The sequence below is a fragment of the Myiozetetes cayanensis genome, unplaced genomic scaffold (assembly GCF_022539395.1).
Source record: "Myiozetetes cayanensis isolate MyiCay16 unplaced genomic scaffold, myiCay2020 scf2-11, whole genome shotgun sequence".
In the NCBI taxonomy this organism is placed as follows: Eukaryota; Metazoa; Chordata; class Aves; order Passeriformes; family Tyrannidae; genus Myiozetetes; species Myiozetetes cayanensis.
The window spans coordinates 32,895,644-32,916,600 of NW_026087411.1; the positions used below are offsets into that span (position 1 = coordinate 32,895,644).

Consider the following 20,957-nt stretch of genomic DNA (forward strand, 5'->3'; position numbering starts at 1 on the left):
GTGTCCTTGTCCCCGGGGTGGGCTGCGGGAGTGCCCGCGCCGTTCAGACCCCGCTCGGAGGGGGAGGTGCCCACTGCCCTGTTCTCCCGAGGCAGCAGGGGTGCCCTGTACCTGCCGCCTCTCCCGCACCCCTGCCCAGCCCCCCGGGCCCGGGGGCGCGCTGCCAGCGGCCCTGCCGGTCTCCGTCCCGTGGCTGAGGCTCAGCCGCCAGAACGCCATCCCTCGAATCAAGGGCGGTGCGGGGAGAAGGCGGCGATCGGGGAATCCTCCCCGCCATCCAGCGGAACTACATTTCCCAGGATGCCGCGGGAGGTGCGGGGCGGGCCGCTCCCCGCGCTGTCCCCGGCGGGCCGCCGTAGCGGCGGGTGGGGGTGGCTGTCAGGCGGTGACGGCGGGCGGGACGCGCCCAGGTTGTTGCTGCTGCCTCTGCTGCTGCCGCTGCCGGGACCTCCGCGGCGGGAGCGGCGGCGGGAGCCAGGCGGACCCGGCCCGGCCATGGACGAGCAAGCGGGGCCCGGCGTCTTTTTCAGCAACAACAACAACAACAACGCGCTGCTGCTGCCGCCGCCGGCGGGCGGGCCGGGGCTCGAGCCGGGCGAGGCGGCGGCAGCGGCGGCCGCCGCGGCGGCAGCGGGAGGAGGCGGCGGCGGCGGGGGGGTCGCAGCCTCCGGAGCCGCCGCGCCGCTGTCGGCGTCCCGGGCTCAGTACAGCGTGCCGGGCATCCTGCATTTCCTGCAGCACGAGTGGGGCCGCTTCGAGGCGGAGCGCGCCGAGTGGGAGGCGGAGCGGGCGGAGCTGCAGGTAACACCCGCGACCTTCCACCCCCCCGCGCCCCCGGCTCCGCCGGCCGCTCCCCCGCGGTGTCCCGCGTCCCTGCGCAGCCGGAGGAGCTCCGTCGCCCTGGGCGCTGCCTCGGCTTGTTCCTTTCCCCGGGAAGGAACGGCAGACGGGGCTATTTCGCTGCCCCCGGGGGCGGCCGCCGCCGGGCGAGGGGCGGGACGTGGCGGCCCCGGCCCGGAGCGGCCGCTCCTGCCGCCTCCCCGCAGTTCTCCGAGTGCCCCTCGGGGCCGGCAGCCCAAACTTGTCACCAGTTCCGTAACCCCGTGTTAAAACCTGCCCCCGTCGTGCCGCCGCCCCGCCGCTTGTGCCGCTGCTGCCCCCGGCTCGCAGCCCCTCGGGCCCCGGGCCTGGCCCGTGAGACCCGCTGGAGCCCCCTCGGTGCTGTGGGACGCGTTTCGTGGTGTTTTCGGTTGAAAAGCGATGGGCTTGATACGCTCATTAGTGCGTGAAAGAACTGATAGGGATCTTGTGGTTAAAGAACTTGTGAGCTGCTGGCCTAGAGCCATTGCTGTCAGATACTTCAGTGATGGGCATGTTACATGAACTCCAATAACAGTCAATAGTGCAACCTTCGTTCCTCTTTGGCGTTGTTTACTAGAAAATCTCTGTTGTAAACCTTAACACTGCCCATGTCACCAGCAGCCCACTGTTTGATTCTCATTTGGCCTTTTTTGAGACTGAAAAGTGTCTACTTGTTTTCCTTTTGAGGTCTCCTTTCTTTGTCTCTAGCTTCCTGTCCATCTCTTTTCTTTCTATGTCTTTCCTTGAAAGTACTGTCTTTGTCAGGAGAGTCTTGAGTCTGTTTAGCAATGCAAACCACTTCTGTTTTTTGTTGTGTTTTTTGGGCTTTTTTTTTTTTTAATCTTTTTAATTGTACTTTGTATGGTAATGTCAAACAACTGCTCTGAGAAGAGTGGAAGATGTGACATTCTTTGCTGAGGGTTTCCTTGTAGGAATTTAAAGAATGTGGTCATGAGGACAAGAAAGTAATTTTTATTTTAATTGCAATGGTTAAATGAGAAATTTGTTAGTAGCTGAATTATGTTTCTATTCACTACATCCAGTAAATACTATGTAGAAAGTAATTGGCTTAGCTATGTATAAGATTAACATCCAGTGGAGGCCCATATATATCTTGACATTTTTTCATAGCTAATACAGACATCAAATATTGCTTTGGAGAAAAAAAATCTATTTTACAGGACCTAAGAAATTCTGCCAGTGTGTTAAAAGTAATAACACTTTGCATATTTATAGTGCCCTTCAACAGAGGCTAGCATGCCATTCCTCCTTTTCCCCCAGGTATCTCTCAAAAGCTTGATGTTATGGATGAGACAGAAGGAAAGAAGTGGAGTATTTAAACTATTTGTCGAAGTCATGCATTATCAGTGGCAGATAACCCCATCACAAGTTGTTTGCTTGAATGCCTTTGACTCTTGCCAAAACATCTCAATAAAGTTATAATTAGCTGTGGCTGGCATTGCCACGAGCTGTAACAGCATTTATCTACTGCAGAGTCATGTTCAGGAAGGTGCAAAATTCTTGGCTCTCTCTATGGGCATCAGGCATTAAACGTCTGCTGTGACCACTTGCAGATGAATGTTCTTGGATCCATGTGAGAGGTTTGTGTTGGGGGTTCAGCAACTACAGGATGGCTTTTAGAAATTGTACATGTACACAGGAAGGATGAGTAGCATTAATTAAAGGTTCTATGCTCCTTCTGAAGCCTTTTGTTGGTCTCTTCTTGGCCAGTCTTCGCGAGCGAAGATCCGGGGAAGGTCTTTCCACCTTCCAGCCTGCGCATTGGATTTTTTAGGTGAGACACAGTGTGCGCGGAACTGAGCCCACCCTTTAATCCTAAGGTTCATCTGCCGGGGCCAAGCGAGCTTGGACGGTGGCAGCGAGGTCCTTAGGACGTAGGTGGGTTGCCTTTTTTAAGGGTTAACGAGCTCCACCTGCCCGGGAGTGGCCCTGACCGGGAATCGAACCCGGGTCTCCGCGGTGATAGCGCGGCGCCTTTACCACTGGACCACCAGGGGCTCCTGTTGGTCTATACATTTGGAAATGTTTAACAGAATAATGGAAATTTGAGGTTGGGCAGTTTCTTTCTCTTGAGGTAAAGATGCAGTGCTCCTCATTGTACTTTACTAGTCTTCTATTCCAATGCAAATTCCAGTGCTAGATTATCCACTCTCTTGGGAGGCTGTGTGTCAAAGGACCTATTTTATATGGTGGCTTTAGTATCCTATAAATTTTTCTGGCAATTCATCTAGTTTCTTAGAGGTAGCTTTCTTTTATCTCCAGTTACTTACCTGCCATAGTACTGAAATTCTTGAGACACTTTATGCCACAGTATTACTGTACTTGGCTTCTGCTCTGTAGTTTTTGGTTAGTTAAGCCGTACCCTCTCTCCAAAAACACCTTTTAAGTCAGTTGCACTGTGATTTCCTGTCTTCCTTTTCCTCTCTGGGCTTCTTTTTATTTTGCCTTTTTCTTATCCTTGTAATTCATTGTGTGGAACTAAATGTGTGTTCAGGTAGAGTACCTTTCTACTGTGTTCTGTGGTGCTTGTTCAGGTGATTACACACCCAAACTCATACCGTATGTGAATTGGCAGGCCGGACAACTTAATCTCTGCTCGTAGTTACTGGTTTACTGCCTTTCCAAGGTTTTTCTTCCCATCAGTGTCTATATTTTGTTTTCCCTGGCAAGTATTCGTGTTTACTCTGATTTTCTAATTATTTATCTTGAACCTTTTGAAATTATTGTTGCCTCTATTATATAATCTTCCTCATTCAGAGTGAAAGAGGACTTCAATATTTATATCTATGCAAGCATCATTAGTAAGCTGTGTATGTCAAATAAGAAGGAAAATAGATTCATGTGGGGTTCCCCTAGATGCTTATCTGCTGATTACATATTTCTCTTTTAATGCTTGCTTTCTGTTTACAGTACTTTGACATCTGCAGATTGAAAAATTATCCTAAGAATAGGCTTTCATGATGCCTTGTGAAGTAATTAACTAGGATAAAGGCTAACGTTATTAATCCTCATTTAAATGTTCACAAACAGTGTTTTATGGCATTATAATTTATGTTCATATCTTTCTGAAATTATTAATTTTCCTTTTCTTAGGTTCTTCTAGCAGCTGCTTGGGAGAGTTGACAGGAAAGAGTTTCCTGTTTTGCAAGAGTTTTAAACTCTAGATTTTTTTCATTCTGCATTTTTCTGGACTGTGTTTCCGAGACCTTTCAGAGTTGTCATTATGTGTTGGACAAGCCCATCCCAAAATAGCCAAGGGTTTGATCAAATGCATACGCAGGGCACTGGAATCTGTATCTTTGCTTGAGGCAAGCAGGGGTTGAGCTGCCTTCCATGTTGGTGTCTTGCCTGAACCATACGTCTTCTGACTGGTTGTGAGTGATGGTTGTGGATGTTATTTCCCTTTTAATTAGGCATCTGCCACCCCTGGGGGAGTGCGATGTGGACTCTGCCCCTATGGCTGGGACCCTGCAGAGCCAAGAGCTGCCGATGCATGTCCTTGTCCCAGCAAGTGACAATGCTGCTGAGCTCTGCTGCTTCAGGGCTGGATGAGCTTTTAAGGCCTCTGTGTGTGTGTGTGTGTATGTGTATGGCTTTTGTTTTGACTAGAAATTGTGTCTTTCCAAGCAATGCATATGTTGCTGTGGAAAGTTTTGCCTCTGACAAACGTTTTTCTGGCAAAAATGCAGTTTCACAGACTTTGGCATTTCTCTGCATTTCACACATAGTCTAAATTGCAACAAACTGCTATGCTGTATGTAACTGCGTGTATAGACAGCGCCCATCCTGTAAGGAATTTTCTAGCTTTTGTCCTCTTCACTACTGAAGTTTTCATTTCTTCTAACTAGTAACTTTTTCTTTAGAGTAGTAGACTGCATGAGTGGTGGTACCTGATAGCGTTACATGAAAATTGTTTTCCGGGGTAAGCTTTCCTTTGAAAAGGTTTGCAAGGAAATTAGGGAGAATGGGTGGATACAATGTGCTTGTGTTTCCACAACTTTGTTAAAAATATTCATTGTAAGACAGTGCCAAAAGAAAAAGAAAACACCACCCAAATGATAGCGAGAGAGATAATGAAATGAGATAAAATGTGGTTAAATGATAGCAAACAACTGTAATAGAAGGAATGTGATAGAAATAACAGATAAGCACTTGAGATCGGGTATGGAAGTCTGATTTAGTAATGTTAGCTCTCTGGGTGGGGGTCACGGGCAGTGATCTTGCCCCTTGCTGCTGCTTTTCTGCTGCAAGAGGCAGACGGTGAAACCAGGAACGTTACATGGTAAGATTGTGTCCTTGGAGATAGACAAGTTAAAGTAATGAGGAGAAGGGGCAAATCAGACAGATGGCTGTGGCTATTTATAGTGTGGTTTAGGACATTCGTTTCTTGCTTCAGAAATTGTTGATATTTACAGTTTGTTGGCTTTTAGATAACAGTCCTCTTGTTGGATTAAGTTTCTAGTTAAAAATCATTCTGATAGCTGGGTAATCTGTTCTTCACAGAAAAAGTAATGAGCAGTGAGTTGGTGAAATCAGTTATTAAGGTAATGAAAAACTCCTAAAGATTTGGTTTAACCAAGAAAATAGAAGTTAAAATACAATTGGAAGAAGTTCTGTATAATATTTTCAAATATGATGATGTGGGTCAAATTTCTGAGATTCGCTGTGAAAGATGAATTGGTAGAAGTGCTGTAGAAGTCTTCTATAAAATATTTTTCCCTTAAGGCAGATACTACAAAAAACCCCTGGTTAAATACCTGTCCACCCCAGAGAAGCAATAATTTTAACTTAAGTCTTTTATTTATATCAGATAAATCAAAAGAAAGCCAGAAGAAAATAAGCCATGGTCAGAATACTGAGGTGCATTTAGTTGGGAAAGATGGCACTAAATGGGTCTTGATGACTATCAAATATCCTTTCTCTTGCAGACTTTTTTAGCGAACTTTCTATTTGCCAAATTCATGTGAAGCAAAGGAGAGAAGCTTCTGTGCTCTTCTCTTTGCTTATATTGATGTTTACCAGCTAATTCCAGTATACTCATTGATAAACTCTCATGGCTTGTTTTACTTAAGCCTGGGTACCAGTGCGAGTAAATGTTCAGTGATGAAAGAGCTGCATTACAGAAATTTGTAGAAGCAGAATGTAAATACAAACTTATGAGACTGGTTCTTTGCACATCTGTACCTGGGTTTTATAGTTGTTTGATTTTTAAATTTTTTTTTTTAATTGCATAAATGATCTATTTCCTTGCATCAGATATTCCCATTCTTCTCAAATCTGTTAGACCTGTACTTTAAAGTGTAGTGAAAACATTTTTCTTAAATGGGCCTAAGTCATTTAGGAAAGGGCTGTAAATATTGACAGAAAGTTGTATTTAAAAGAAAGCAGAGCATTTTATATTTTTCATGATTTGCTATAGAATTGTTGGATTAAGCAAAAATGGAATAAATGGAGAGCTTTGGTTTTCAGTATCAGTTTAGCATATGGTGAAACATCCCGTGTGTCTTTACTAGTGTACATTTATAATTTCAGTTGGTATCTCTGTGTCCTACTCAAATTGTAGCCCTTCTTTTTCTTTTGAAAGTCTTGACTCATGTCAGTTTTATTGCATCAGAGGTGTTTGAACAACAAGTTGCAAATGTAACTTAGTCTTTATTGACGTGCCAGGGGACAGGGAAACTTTGTTTACTAATTTTAGGACAGGCTATGTAAAATTCCCCAAGGAAGGTTACATGCATCTCCAGAGACTTTTGGTTCATCTTAACTTATTGCTGAGGGAACTAAGACTGTACAAATACCAAACCTTAACTAAAACTGTTATCAGCACAGCGTTTTCTGAGAAAATAGCTATTGGTCAGCAACCTACTCACATATTTGGCTTCACAAGGCTGCCAAGCCTTGTCAAGTCCTCCTTTCTAAGGTTTTAGCCAAAAAGTGGCAAGAACTAATTTTAAAGTAGATTAAGGATTGTTTTTTTTATTTTGAAATACTGAGAAGTGCTTAGATACCTGAAACAACTCTTCTGAATAATTGCAGAGTGCTCGGAATCCGAGCTTTGCAGACAATACACTAGAAATAAAAATACTCTGAAATGTGAAAACAAAGGTTCACTTTATCTGAGTGACCTGTTTTGTGTGGGCCTGTAGATGAATTCATGTAGAAGATGTTCTTTTCCTATTTGAAAAGAATTTGCTATGTGCTCACTAATATTGAATATATTGAAAATAACCCAGTGACAAAGAAGTTAAATTAAAAATCGCAGTGTGGAAAGACAACATTTTTTCTCCTCTTAGCCAGGAATATGTTTCTCTTTAGGGTAGTCACATAGGGCAGGATTGCAAAAGCATCAGAGCAAAAATGGCATGCACGATATTCATATCCAAGCTTGTAAACAGGAGGTGAGAACAAACTCATTTATTTTTGTATCTGTTTCACTTGATGTCCCAGTCAGTTCAGGGTGGTCATGCATGCTGGAGTACAAGGAGTAGCTGATCCGGGATGTAGGAGTGAGGAACAGGAGTGTGCCAATTGCCTCTGCAAATGCTTGTGTGGTCAAGTCTGGTTCACAACTCTTTTTGTTACTGAAGCCAAATCTAAAAATCTCCTCCAGATTTGTTCTCCCTTGTCTTGCCATACCCCAAGTGATTCATTCAGCCTGTGAACTTCCATTGTCTCAGTTTAAATGTGGGCCATGAGTCTGTTTATCAGCTCTGGTGCTGACTGCTGTCGCTGCATTTCTGCCATTCTTGTACAGCAAGTGGAAAGGAATTTGAGCATTTGCAGTTTAGACTCCAGCTCATAATATGTGATTATTTTGTGACATGTCATTGCAGCGTTGCCTATAGAATTACAACATCATGTTTAAAAGTTGCACTCTTCTTGTGCTTTTGTCAGTCTTCATAGAGTGTGCTCTTTGGTAAAAAAAAAAAAAAAAAAAAAAAGTTAATGCTCACCACTTAAGTAGGTGTATCACAGAAATGACTGGAAGTTTAGAGAAAATTTTTGCTTATGAAGAATGATTAAATAAGCTGAATATATGTTACTTGGCTAACTCAGAAACTATTTTGATGTTTGCAATTACCAGAACAGTGAAAGGCGGCACTGAAGATTGGATGGAAGAAAGACTAACTATCTGAGATCTGCCTAGTAAAACACTTCAAACCACAGAAAGACAAGTCTTCCTGGTTTTGAGATGTTTATGTTAGTAATCAAGATATTGCCAGGAATAAATTGTGAAATATTTTTTTATTAATATTATAATCATTTATATCTGGATTATTTATTTGGAGTTTTTCAGTCTTGCTGAATTTTCTTTTCAAACAATGTTTTCAAAGAGATGAAGAATGTAAGTAAATGGCATTTTCAACCATCTTTTATTACTGTGAGCTAAATCTTTGAACTCATTTGGATGGTTTTTCAGGGTTTAGCTCTTACACCAGTTTTAGGACACCTCTGAGAAGTCCAACAAAAATAATGTACCAGTAGCAGATTGTACTGTGTATTAGTCCCATGAGGTGTTATTGTCCAGCATGAGCATGTTTGGAATAAATGGGATGAAGTACTTACATGTGGGGTTGAAGTTACATATGCCTTGATGCTGCTAGTGGTTTCAGCCCGTGACCCCACTTCACTTTTGTGTTATCTTAAATGGCTACAGGCCCTTATGAAAGCTTCCTAGGCTCTCTTGTCAGAGTGCTAGTAGGTGTGTGTTGTGGTGTTAAGTATGGTGCCTAAAAAATTCTTTGCTAGTTGTACTAGACCACTGGTATTTTCCTTCCCCTTTCCCTTGTACCTGTTTTTTATATCTTTTCCTCCCACCCCCTGGGCATTCGACACTTATTTACAAATGTATTTAAATATGCAGTGTGTCAGTGAGCCAATGACAATCTAAAATACTGAGTACCCTGGCAGCCTGCAGAATCCTTCTGGCAGATCTTGGTAGACTGGCTAGCACAACTGTTTCAGACTGATTAATGTCTAAAATGTATTTAGTTATTTTAGCCCATATGCCTATTTTTTGAAATACTTTTCTTGCAGTTTTTTTCCTTCTTTTTTCTCTTTCTCTCAACCTGTGAAAACCTTGTTGAATTATGGAATCATTATATAGAGAATTATAGCTCTTTCTCAAATGATGCCCATTAACCTTCAAGTGCCCATAAATTTGAAGTGAGGTTTACTTTAAAATATTGATAAATATTTTAAAGAAAAGAATAGGCTTTTTATAGCTCTTAAGTGTTAAGAATGAAAAAAGATAAATTGCTTTTGAACTTGAAAATAGCTGTAAAATTCAAGAACTGATAGAAGTTGATATTAAACACGCATCAGTTGTTTAGCAGTTGTAGTATGTTTATTTTAAAGTATTTTCTGTTACAGATAAATATTCATTATCTCCTGCTGTTTTGTAGTGTCAAGGTGTCAGCCTAAAAAGGTGTCCAGATATAAGATACTTTTTAACATCCTTATTGTGGTTGCTGATTCTACGAAGTGTAGATTTCAGTTTAAATTTTTAAACATTGATAAAATCCACACTTATTAAGATGTAATTTCATTATCTGATTATATTGTTATACCTGCTAAGCCTGTATTAGGAAGTCAGCAGCATTTTAAAAAAAGTTGTTTCTAACCCACTGCTACTTAAAACATTGCCTCACCTTTTTGTCTGCTTCACAGTAATGTGACTTTAGAGTCTTTTGGGGAATTTCTTAAAACAACAGTGTTGTTGCCTGTGAGAAATTTTTTTAATGTAAGAATGAATGCTATTTTTAAAATCTCTCAACAAAGAAGTGGAATTGTTAAGATAGTTACGGTGCTCTTAATTTAGACTGGATGTGTAGGACACTTCTAAGTTTTGTTGCAGTTGGTAATATGAAACACTTCAGTGAGATAAAGTGGGGAAAAAAAATACTGGACTCTACAATTGCAGCAGAAATAGGCTGTGCCAGGCACCTCTCTTCCCAGTGTTCTCTGGTTTTGTGTTTTTTTTTTTTTGATTTACTTTCTCCTACTCTCTTGATTTTAGTTTCACAGTTGAGCTGGAATACAGTAATTTGTAACACTTAGCCTGGAATAAACTCGAGGCGGATGCTGCCTTGATTCCTTGCTGCGGAGCCAGCGGGGCTGGGTGCTTTATGGAGAAGATGTGCCCCACCCATAAGGCAAGGAACAGTATGAGGTTGTGCGTGATCCCCGTGATCCCCGTAGGCGATTTTGAGGTTTGTGATGACTAGCTTACAATTTGATGCATTTTAACCTCATTAGCAAGAAGGTCAGTTGTCACAGAACCTGTTTGTTGGGAATATTTGCAAATTCTTGACATTTTTGGCAAACCTTCCCAGGAGTGGCCAAAGCGCAAGTGTAGAACAGTGTTGCAGATCGCTCAAAGCAGAAGGGCATCTCCTTTGCTCTCCTACTGCCTGAGGTATAGCACAGGCTTCAGGTTTGACTTGTGCCAAAGCTGAAGCTGTGGGAAGTGGCCTGTGGAGTCTTAAACTATTGGTAAAATTCTGTCACTTATGTGTGAATTATAGGAAAACTAGTTGCTCAGTTCAGTTATACTTTTTGTCGTCTTTAAACGCAATCCTCCTACATGTTAAATGTTTGCACAGACATTTAGACAGGTGTTGTCTATGTGTTTTGATTGGAAATCAGTGATTCTGGAGTTATCACTGTTTTTTCTAGAGACTGAGGAAACACTGCTAGATGTCATAATGTGTTATTTTAGATGTTTAAACTCAGTGTACTCATTTAGTTTTCATTTCTGTTGCAAAGTGTTTCCTTTATGGTATGAACATGTAGATTCCTTTGCACATTTTCAGTTAATTGCGGAACATTCTAAAGAATTAAATCTGCTTAAGACATATGAACTGTAACTATTCTCATTTTCAGAGCCAGAATTTCTGAGTATTGGACATAAGGCTGCTACTCTAAAGAAAAGCATAAACAAACTATGCTAGAAACTGTGCAACCTCCAAGGAGAGAGCAAAATTATTCTCCGTTTCTTGATTTACCAATAAAACTGCCTATCTGTAAAATGTACAGTAACACTGAAGCATCCTAGCAATAAGGTTGTGTAGGGCTGAAGACATGGCTTGTGAATTTGACTCTATTGTTGTTGCCTGCTTTTTGAGTAAGAAACACAAGGATTTCGTGGAAGTCCAAGAAAAAGAAAAGTTATAAGACATCAGTAAGAGCATTGACATACTACTGACAGTAGAAGGTGTCCACATGAAGGTGGTGATGTATGGTATTTCTTAGTCACATCTGTTAATGTCTCTCCCTCTTATAAAAATAGGCTGTCAAAACTACTGAGAAGTTGCATTTTTAAGTTTGTTTAGGCTGCTACCAGTGGAAGAAAGATGACTTTAGCCTCAGTTGTTAGCATGGTAATGTTGGTTTGACCTTTGTAGTACAGCGGTGTGTGAGCCGGGTCATTACTGACTGTCCTTTGCCAACCTGCCAGGTAAAAAATGCTTCATTCCAGCGTGTTCAGTCAGTTTATTCTTGGTTAGAATTGTGTGAAGACAGCAGGTCACATCATAGATCATGTCAGCTTGTGTCCTGATAGCATTGAATGATCTTTCTCATTCCAGCCCAATACATATTTACATCACCTTCTACTGTTTTGAAAAGTGTGTTTTGATGTTCTCTCACTTCTTGACTAGAAGGGAATGTTTAGGTTGCTGGGCGTATTTGGAGACAGGGAGAGAGAATCTGGGTGTCTACACAGTTACTGCGAACTAAGTTATATGTGCTTGAGGTGTTCCTTTTGTTACTCAGAGGGATGGTGACCTTGTTGAGTTGACATGCTTCTTGCACAGTTACATTCCTCAGGGTAGGAATTGCTGACTCTAGCACCAGTATTTCTTTCTTCTGTGCCTTTCTTTAAACCTGAGTGTAAAATGAACATAAGAATTCAATTGTAGTTTTTTTGTTCATCCCAATTCAAGTGTTAAGTGGAAAGAAAGCTTGATGCCAGAGCAAGAGGCCTTTCTTTTGATTCAGTTGACTTTTTTTTGGAATTCAGATGTGTTTCCCCTACTGAAGTTGAAGACTGACTTTGTTGGAGAACAGCCAGTGTTTTTCACTTGACATAAACTGTCTGCTCTAGTTGGTGACTGGCAGTTAAGGATCCTTCAGGTGTTTGTCAAGCTGTTTACTGGCTGTACTTGAGCAATAAGATTATGTCAGCTGGTGTCATATTTTAGAGCAGCTGCTATAGATGGCCACCAACAAGTGACCTTTCAGAGTAAGATTCATCTTGTCTGGATTCCAAAATTCACTCGAGTTAGTTGTATGCATTCACTTTATAGTTGATGGAGAGAAAATGCCATTTACAGGTTCTGTTTTTTCTCACCTTGGAGTGAAAATCTTCAGTCAGATAAATTATTCTTCAGAAGCAACTGTCTCCATTAACTAAACTATCTGGGGACTGCTTGCAAGGTTGTGAGGATAACATATTCCTGCTCATTTCTCCCTGACTTTCCCTAGAGATCGGTACAGACTGCAGTGCCTACAGAAAACACTTACGGACCTGCAGTGGGCATTTGAATAAATTAAAGCCTTATTGGTCTTCATGTTCAACAGCTGATAGTCTAGACCAGTTGCCTTTTATCCTGTTTGTGCTTCTCAAGAGACAGATGAGATACTTGGAGATCTTTGCTTCAGAGGTGGCAGAAAGCTTCTAACCCTGAAAATGGCTGGTGGCTTGCAATGCCAGGTGAGGCTGAGGCATGAAGTGGTGACATCCTGTAGGTATTTCTGTCTAAAAGTGTATTCATGAATTGAGCAAGCACAAGAACTTGCCTTTTATAATGGACATGATTTGAGCATTAGGTACAAAAGCAGGTAGTTCTTCCTCGAGGATTAGGAATTAGTATCTTGTATTTGTCATAGCTTTCTATTTAAAGGAGATTTTTAACAGGCACCTAAATACTTACTCTGTGCTGGAAGTTGGTAAAGGTTAGCTGGATATTATCTACTTGACTTTTATTTACTTCTACACCATTTCTTTCTTTGTCTCCCTCACCAAAATACCTTTCCCTGTTTTCCCTTTTTTTCCTGTCTTAATTATAGTGTTTCTGGAGAACTTTCTTTAACCTGTTTTAGTAAGTATCATTAACACTGTATTACAAATGGGGTTTCATTTTTCTTTTAGCTAAACATGGTTTACGTTTTTTTATTAGTATCATGTAGCTAACATGTATCTACAGAACAGTACACTAATTATACCATACATCAGTTATTGAGCAGAAATACTTTGTCATCATCTTCTACTTATTGTTGGTAAACACTTTTATCTGCTGAAGGCTTTTTGTTTGCTTATTTTATCTATTCCTTATCCTTTATTGAATGTTTAGCCAAGAGAGGAAATAAACTCTGTCAAACAAACCAAAATTGCTTTATTTCTTATCTTTTTCTTCCTTTTCTTTTTTGATCTGTAACGAGCATGCAGTTCAGAAGGCTTATCTTTGCAGTGTTTGTTGTAAGCATTTAATGTTTATGAAACACAGTGAGCCAATTTCTTTTGAACTCTACAAATAAATTTTAAAATAACTTGGGAAGATACACAAACCTAAGAGCTATGCTGAATGATTTTGAGGAAGCAGATTCTAAATTGAACCCTTTCTTTTGCAGGCCCAGATTGCCTTTCTTCAAGGTGAAAGGAAAGGACAGGAAAATCTGAAGAAGGATCTAGTGAGAAGAATCAAAATGCTGGAATATGCACTTAAACAGGAAAGGTATGCTGCTTTAGTGATGAGCACATAATGAAGAAATTCTGAAGACAGATACTTTATTTCACCTCTCTATTTTAAAAAACCAAGAAGTATTTTTCTCTGTGTATACTCAGTTCTCCAACTGACAAATAATATACTAAATAAAACCAGTAGTCTAAATGTCTGCATTATGGTAAGAGCAATAGGTAACATAGTATTGCTACAAAAACATGCTAATAAAACCCATGATTGATCAATAAAAAATACTTTTTCCTTGGTAAAATTCCACCTAACTGAATAGATTGTACCTGAGAATTACAGTGTATTCTCTTTTTGTTCAAAGTACTAGCTTTGTTTAATAATATGTGACAACTGGAATCTTAAATAACTGTTTTCAGTCTAGTAATTACTAGCTTTTAATCTTGCTAAGTTTGTAGTCTTTTCAATATGAAACACTCTGCAGAAATATCTTCTGGACACTAATTGTGTGAGGGACAACCTGAAGAGATGGTCTGATTCCAATGGGATGAGGTTCAACAAGGCCAAGTGCCGGGTCCTGCACTTTGACCGCAACAACCCCTGCAGCGCTACAGGCTGGGGACAGAGTGGCTGGAGAGCAGCCAGGCAGAAAGGGACCTGGGAGTTTGGATCGACAGGAGGCTGAACATGAGCCAGCAGTGTGCCCAGGTGGCCAAGAAGGCCAGTGGCATCCTGGCCTGGATCAGGAATAGTGTGGCCAGCAGGACCAGGAAAGGGATTCTTTCCCTGTATTCAGCGCTGGTGAGGCCGCACCTTGAGTATTGTGTTCAGCTCTGGGCCCCTCTGTTCAGGAAGGACATTGAGGTGTTGGAGCAGGTCCAGAGAAGAGCAACCAGGCTGGTGAAGGGATTCGACCACAGGTCCTATGAGAAGAGGCTGAGGGAGCTGGGGTTGTTTAGCCTGGAGAAGAGGCGGCTCAGAGGTAACCTCATCACTCTCTACAACTACCTGACAGGAGGTTGTAGCCAGGTGGGGGTTGGTCTCTTCTCCCAGGCAATCAGCAGTAGGACAAGAGGGCACAGTCTCAAGCTCTGCCAGGGGAGGTTTATGTTGGATATTAGGAAGAAATTTTTTACGGAGAGAGTGATCAGGCATTGGAATAGGCTACCTAGGTGGTGGATTCACTGTCCCTGGAGGTTTTTAAGATGAAACTGGATGTGACACTTAGTGCCATGGTCTAGTAACCATGGCAGTGTTGGATCAAGCATTGGACTTGATGATCTCGCAGGTCTTTTCCAACCCAGTTGATTCTATGATTCTATTCTGTGTTCATGTTTACCAGTTGATCGATGTCTACTTTTTTTTCTTCATGGGGATTTTCAGTAGAAGTCCCCAGTTTGCTTTATTCCTACCTATACTTTCCTGTTCTCATCTTTGATGCAAACAAGTTGGGGTTTTTTATCATGTTTTCAGAAATCTCTGTTCAACTGATTTATTTTAGGCCAAATTTAGTTAATTTTTTTTTATTAGTAAAATGTAATTTAAAATTCTTGAATAAAGAGTATATTTATGGTACTACTGCAAAGCAATAATTGTTTACATACCATTTTCCTATCAGATAATTCCTGCTTCTCTTTAATAAAATATTAATAAAGTATAATAAAATATTAATAAAATAAAACTCAAATAGGTCATGTTAGTAGAAATAATATTTGAAATATACACATTTGAAAATGAGGAATAGGATTTTGCTGCTAGATAATTTAAAAAGGATGCTATTGGTTGTGCAACACTGTATAGCATTTAGATTTGCTCATCTTTAGCACAAGACATGCCTTCTACCATCCAGTCCGTCTCTTTCTGGTAGGAACCAATTTATCTGCTAACATGAAAACAACCAGTTTTCTTGCCAGCAGTAGCCTCATGGCTCCAGTGTACTTGTTTCCTTTTTGGGGAGTTCTTGGAGGGATGCTTAAGGTAGATTAACTCTTTTTGCCAGGCACTGGGTACTGATCTTATACCAAATGGCAGGAAAAATATCAAATGTATGCATAATGGAGATTGCAGATTATAGCCGTGGAAAGGCTTACATTTGAGGCATGATTGCAAGGCTTAGAGTCACAATAAGAGACAATAGAGTATATTCTTGTTCGGTTAAAGATATACTCTAAGTTATATATGTTCTGTGAAGATTTCTTTTATTTCAAAGCTGAGGGATCTATTCCTGGTTACTTAAAGACAGTACTAGTACTTCATGTTCATAACCAAGACAAATTAGCAATTAAAAATTATCAAACTATGTTAATACATTTCTGTGTGCTAGCAGAGAAACTTTGTAACATTTAAAAAAAAAAAAAAATCAAACTGCCATATAGATAGTGAAAATGTTGCCCAGTTTTAATCTCTAAAATCCACCTGAATTATGACATTTAAAGTCCAGAGCAGTAGTCCCTGTCAGGATTAGGAAAAAACACCTGGTTGCTTCTTTTTAGTAGGTTTTATATTGTTATTTTCTATGTTATGTTGTATGTTTTTCTGCAGTGTATGGCAGTAGCCTTGATTACTCAGGTCAGTAGGCTACAGTCAGCTGATCTGATCCAGTGTGACAGTTTCAGTACGGGTGTGCAATGGTTCTGTAAGTAAATGTGATGCTTATGACTGGTGTGTCCTAGAGACAGCTATTTATGAGTTTGTGGTTTTAAACAGCAATTTTGTTTGCCAGTTTCTGAAGAAACAGTCTTGTATTTCAGCTGGAAGTATCTCCCAGCAAGCGTTCTTGCTTGATACTTCAAAGAATGGCAACATGCTGAGCTTGGAAGCGCTGCTCTCCTTCCCAGCATTTTCCTAAATCAGCTGTCAGCCAGGTCAGGCTGTAGGCAGTTGCAATGCTGGCTTTTTCCACTGGGATCTCAGAGCTGGTAAATGAGATCCTACAAGGTAGGAGGAAGACATTTATGTCAAGTTAGGGAAAGATTGGTGCGGTGTGAGGGAGCAGGGAATATTCCTCTATTCCTTCATTTCTGTCCTGGCTGCAGAATACCAAATCTTTCTCAGCTAGATGAACTAAGTTATGAGTAATGGGGCAGAATATGAAATTGTGGCCCAGAGGACTCTCATGTTTGCAATGCCCTTAGGAAACCATGAACAAGAAAAAGGTGATGTTGGTTTTCTCAAATACATGCTTTTATGGGCTCCTGTTCTTTATAGTGGTTGTTCAGCATTTCTTTTATTAACCAAATGGTTTCAAATTTTAATATAAATAAACAGCTTCATGAGCATTATTGTTATTCTCTATTTCATGTCACATGTCATTTTGTGGTGGGCGAGGTAGAAAATGATTTACCGATTGTCATGGTTTTCTGACAAATGAAGTTTAATGTTTGGTCTTTATTTCAGTAATTGTGAGACTACCTTTTTGTTGTGTGTGTAGGAAGCCTGACTATTTCTGCTGGAGTCTTAATAGACTGAATAGCAAAGAGCTTAGAAGGAGCTAGTGTGTAGTTGAGCCTAGCATTTTTTCAACAGCAGTTTTGATGTAGTTTTGCCAACATCCAGTAGATTGCAGTGTGAGGCTGCATACAGTTGAGGGTTACTTTTTATGGCTTTATCAATACTTACTCCCCCACCAGTAAATTGCATTGTTGCCTCTGAATTTTCAGGAGCTAGCTGAAATGTAGTACTGTTTCTCCCAAGTACATGTCCTATTTCACCTAGTCTAGCTCGCTTCCTGTCTTAACATATTTCAACCAAAGAACTGGACTCCTGAGCCATGTCTCTAGAAACAGTTGATTTAATTTTATGTTGTTTTCTGTGCTGGTGTGTCTGATCAGTGTAAGGCTGGCGCCTTCTACTCTGTGTAGAATAGCTCGCCGTGCTGTTCCTGGCAGTCATTCTTGTTTATGTCTCTTGATTTGGCGTCGGCTCCCAGATCTTCTACGGATGTTTTGGCAGGCTCCCTCAGCACAGCTGGATTAGATGCTTCAGGTCTGGTGACAGATATTTCCAAGAAATAGTGGCCTTTTTTGATTGGGGTCAAACTTTTTTCTGTGTGAAGTATTCAGAAAAGTTTCACTGCTCTTAGACTTAGGAAATTTAGAAGGATGAAAGCTTTTAGTTTTTTTCCTAAGCAACTCTTTTGAAATGTTGTGGCAGCCATGTTGAATGTCTCCAAGCACTGTTTGCATAGAAGACACATAGTTCAAAGAAAATACTGCTAATCAAAAAAGGAGAATTGTGTAATGAAGGGCAAAAGCCAAAGCAGTGCTAATACTCATTCTTATCTGAGTAAGGGCATCTACCCAGCAATGTAGTTTCACAGTGCCAAAATAGCTTTCTTCCAAACAACTTGAAGGCTAGTTTTCAGATGGAAAATACCTTCTATGAAGTTGTATCCTTCAGGTAGTTATTTTCAAGTAATTTTTCTGTTTCTGCATACTGTTAATAACCCATATGTAATGGAAGGTAAATCATTCAAGTTGAACAAGTTCAGATAATAAATCTTTGTGAATCTTTCCCCCAAACCACTTGTTTTTGACCATGTGATGCAAAAGTTGGAGAAACTTTGATTTTACTTCATACTTATTTACAGCAAAAAGACTTTTTTTTGTGATGATAGTATCGCACTGCTCTGATGAGTGAACTGCAGAAGGCCTTTCTACAGCTGTTAATAAGTGGCCCATGTGATTTCTGAAAAAGTGAAATTAGGTGTGACAGCTCGGCAGAAGATGTTATTATAGAAATAGATTAAATTGTGTTAATGGGATAAGCTATAATCAGAATTTGTGTAGAAAAGAATTCAAGGTTATTTTGTGAGAATTTTGATAACCTTTGATTGCAATATGTATAACTGAATGGTCAAGATTCTTCCTTCTAGTCCTGGTGTCTGAATCATGGTTTTCAGCCCTTTTCTTACTGTACTTTAGAAAGAAGGGTGTTTATCTTTCATACCTGTGATGTTTTCATCTGTACCGTAAAAAAGTTTCTGAAAATAAATCTCATACTTCCTACTTGAAGAAGTGTAGAAAATATTTCTTTGATGGACTGTTAGTGGTCTGTATTGATTTTATGGGATTATTTTTAATATTCCTCTGAACTTTAGAAGCTGACTATAACTGAAGATGAGTTCACTGGGTCAAGTACTATGACATGATACTCATGCTTCTGTTTCAAGTCTGCGACTTGCTCAGACACAGGAATTTGTACTAAATTATTTTTCTGGTTTGAGTGTAGGACTGGGGTTTTTTTGTCATTTTGTGCTTTTTGTTTTTAACTTTCCTAGCAATATTGAAAATAAATATTGGCTTTTTGGATTTTCAGCTCTTCAGTTGGCTCTCTGTTAGAAGAACAACCTCTCTGGTTCTTCTACCTTATCTAGTGCTACTGGTCTCTGCCTGTGATATACAAAGTTAGATCTTCTAAAAGATGAAATCTTAGTCCAGCTTGGCCTTAAAATAGATTTAAGGGCCAGTGGTGTACAAGACCATGTAATCTGCATTATCCTCTTGAAGTAGAGAATAACAACAAAAGCTTTAAAAGCTGTTGCATTATGAGGTGCAAACAGTTACAAGAACCTGCTATTAACCGTTTAAAATGTGAATAGAATGACAAAAATCTCATTTTGTTGAACTGATTTTATAATGCTTTAATAAGAAGAAAGAAGGCTATTACTGGTGATTTAAGAGGAAAAGAAATTTTAAAAACAAGCATACATGGATTTAGGAAATGGAAATAAATATACTGAGAAGTTTAAAAATCTGCAGACTGAATCTTTAAAAGATGGATTTTGGAGAACATGTGAGAGATTTGAGGAAAAGGATGTACAAGGAATGATCCTTTCAGTGAACCTAGGTAGGAAATTATTAGCAAAAACTTGATAAGAAAATTAGTGAATGCTTAGCATAGGGGAACTCTGGATAAGGCTGGTGAACTAAAAATAACTGCTGCAAAAACTAACTGCTCTCTGAAATTATTTGAAGGAATTGAGTACAACACGGCATATGTCAGTAATCCAGGTGAAAACAGAGTATTAATATTTGCTATGTTAAGTCAAATCAAAATAGGTTAAACTTTAGGGTCACTTGAATTCATGACTGTATAAAAAATTGTAGTGTTTAAAGTTGGTGAGTTAGGTTGATGATACAGTAGAGGATTTCCTAATTCTTGATTAATCATTACTTTTTATTAGTGATGATGGGGAAAAAGTAAACATAGCCTCAATATTAAACAATAATATTTTACCAGGGTGACATCTCTCTGCTGGTGAGGTGTAAGAAACAGATTGTTGGAAAAGGAAATATAAATATTCTGATTGGGCATTCACCTTTGATTTTGTTCTGTTCTTGGTTATTCTTTTCTGTACTGACCAGAATGTTTAACCTTCACTTATTGCTGTAAATACATTCCAGGCATATCCTTTCTCCTTTCCTTAATGGTTGCTGCTCAGCTGAGTTAGAACTTAGTGCTCTGGTTCTTGAGGGGTTGGTTCCTTCACCTGTCTGTGTTGCTACACCTAAGAGGCACTTCACTCTTCACTTACCCTTCTCATTCAGAGTTAAATGTTTATTATCATTAAAATCATTTATTATCATTAAAATGCAGCTGTATTAGTAAGAAGCTAGTACTGTCAATATGGAAGCATCAGGGAACACCAAGGATCAGTTCCCTCAGCACCATTTTGTTAGAAATAATGAGTTTCCTTGGTGAAATAGGAATAGGCAAAGGAAAACAGTAATGCAATGAAGATATCTGAGAAACAACCAAGAGGTTTATGTAACCATCAAGAGGTGTAGGTAACTTGAAAACATTTTCTACAGTCGTTCTTTATACAGTCATTCAAGCTTAGTGAGACTTGCCTCATACAATTACAAAGTGTCACACCTGTTAACTTTTTAAAAAACAAATTTTGAGTGGAAGAGTTCCCTTGTGACTAGTGGAGCTAATGAACTCATTTTCACGTTGGTGTATGGGAGAGGTTAAGTTTTTTATCTTTTGTAGCCTATGTCTTGCCACCCTACACCTAGCTCTGGACATTTGCATTGGAACTGTGTGTATGCTTGTATTTGATGGTTGTCCCATAACTGCCAGGCTGCACACTCAGCATTTTCTGAGTTGTCTGCCTTTTGTTCTGAGTAGAAACTAGTATGAGTGCCAGTCTTCTACCCAGTTGTGTATGTCTAGAAAACTTTATAGGGCATCAGGATTTTTTTTTGAGTTGTCTAAATTTTCATGTTTGGCAGAAAACAATCTTATAAAGTTACAGTGTGAGAGAAGGAGGGAACAGATTGTGAAACTAGCTAAGGCTTTCTTTGCCTTTCTGTTACTGTGTTATAAGACTACTCTAATTTGAAGAACTTATGTGTGCATTTGCAATCCTGTACTACTGTG

The 20,957-nt window shown here is 40.1% G+C and overlaps 1 protein-coding gene across 5 annotated transcripts in view; it reads left to right on the top strand.

The window, feature by feature from the left end:
- The first annotated feature begins 370 nt into the window (after positions 1-370).
- STRN (striatin) overlaps positions 371-20,957 on the top strand; it is a 70,834-nt gene continuing 50,247 nt past the window's right edge. For 3 of the 5 annotated variants that reach the window (XM_050315537.1, XM_050315538.1, XM_050315539.1), the window contains exons 1-2: positions 371-801; positions 13,516-13,619. In XM_050315537.1, the coding sequence (XP_050171494.1) occupies positions 496-801; positions 13,516-13,619 (410 nt within the window). In that variant the 5' untranslated portion in view covers positions 371-495. The remainder of the gene's footprint in view (positions 802-13,515; positions 13,620-20,957) is intronic. The other 2 variants (XM_050315534.1, XM_050315535.1) reach the window with 1 other exon arrangement.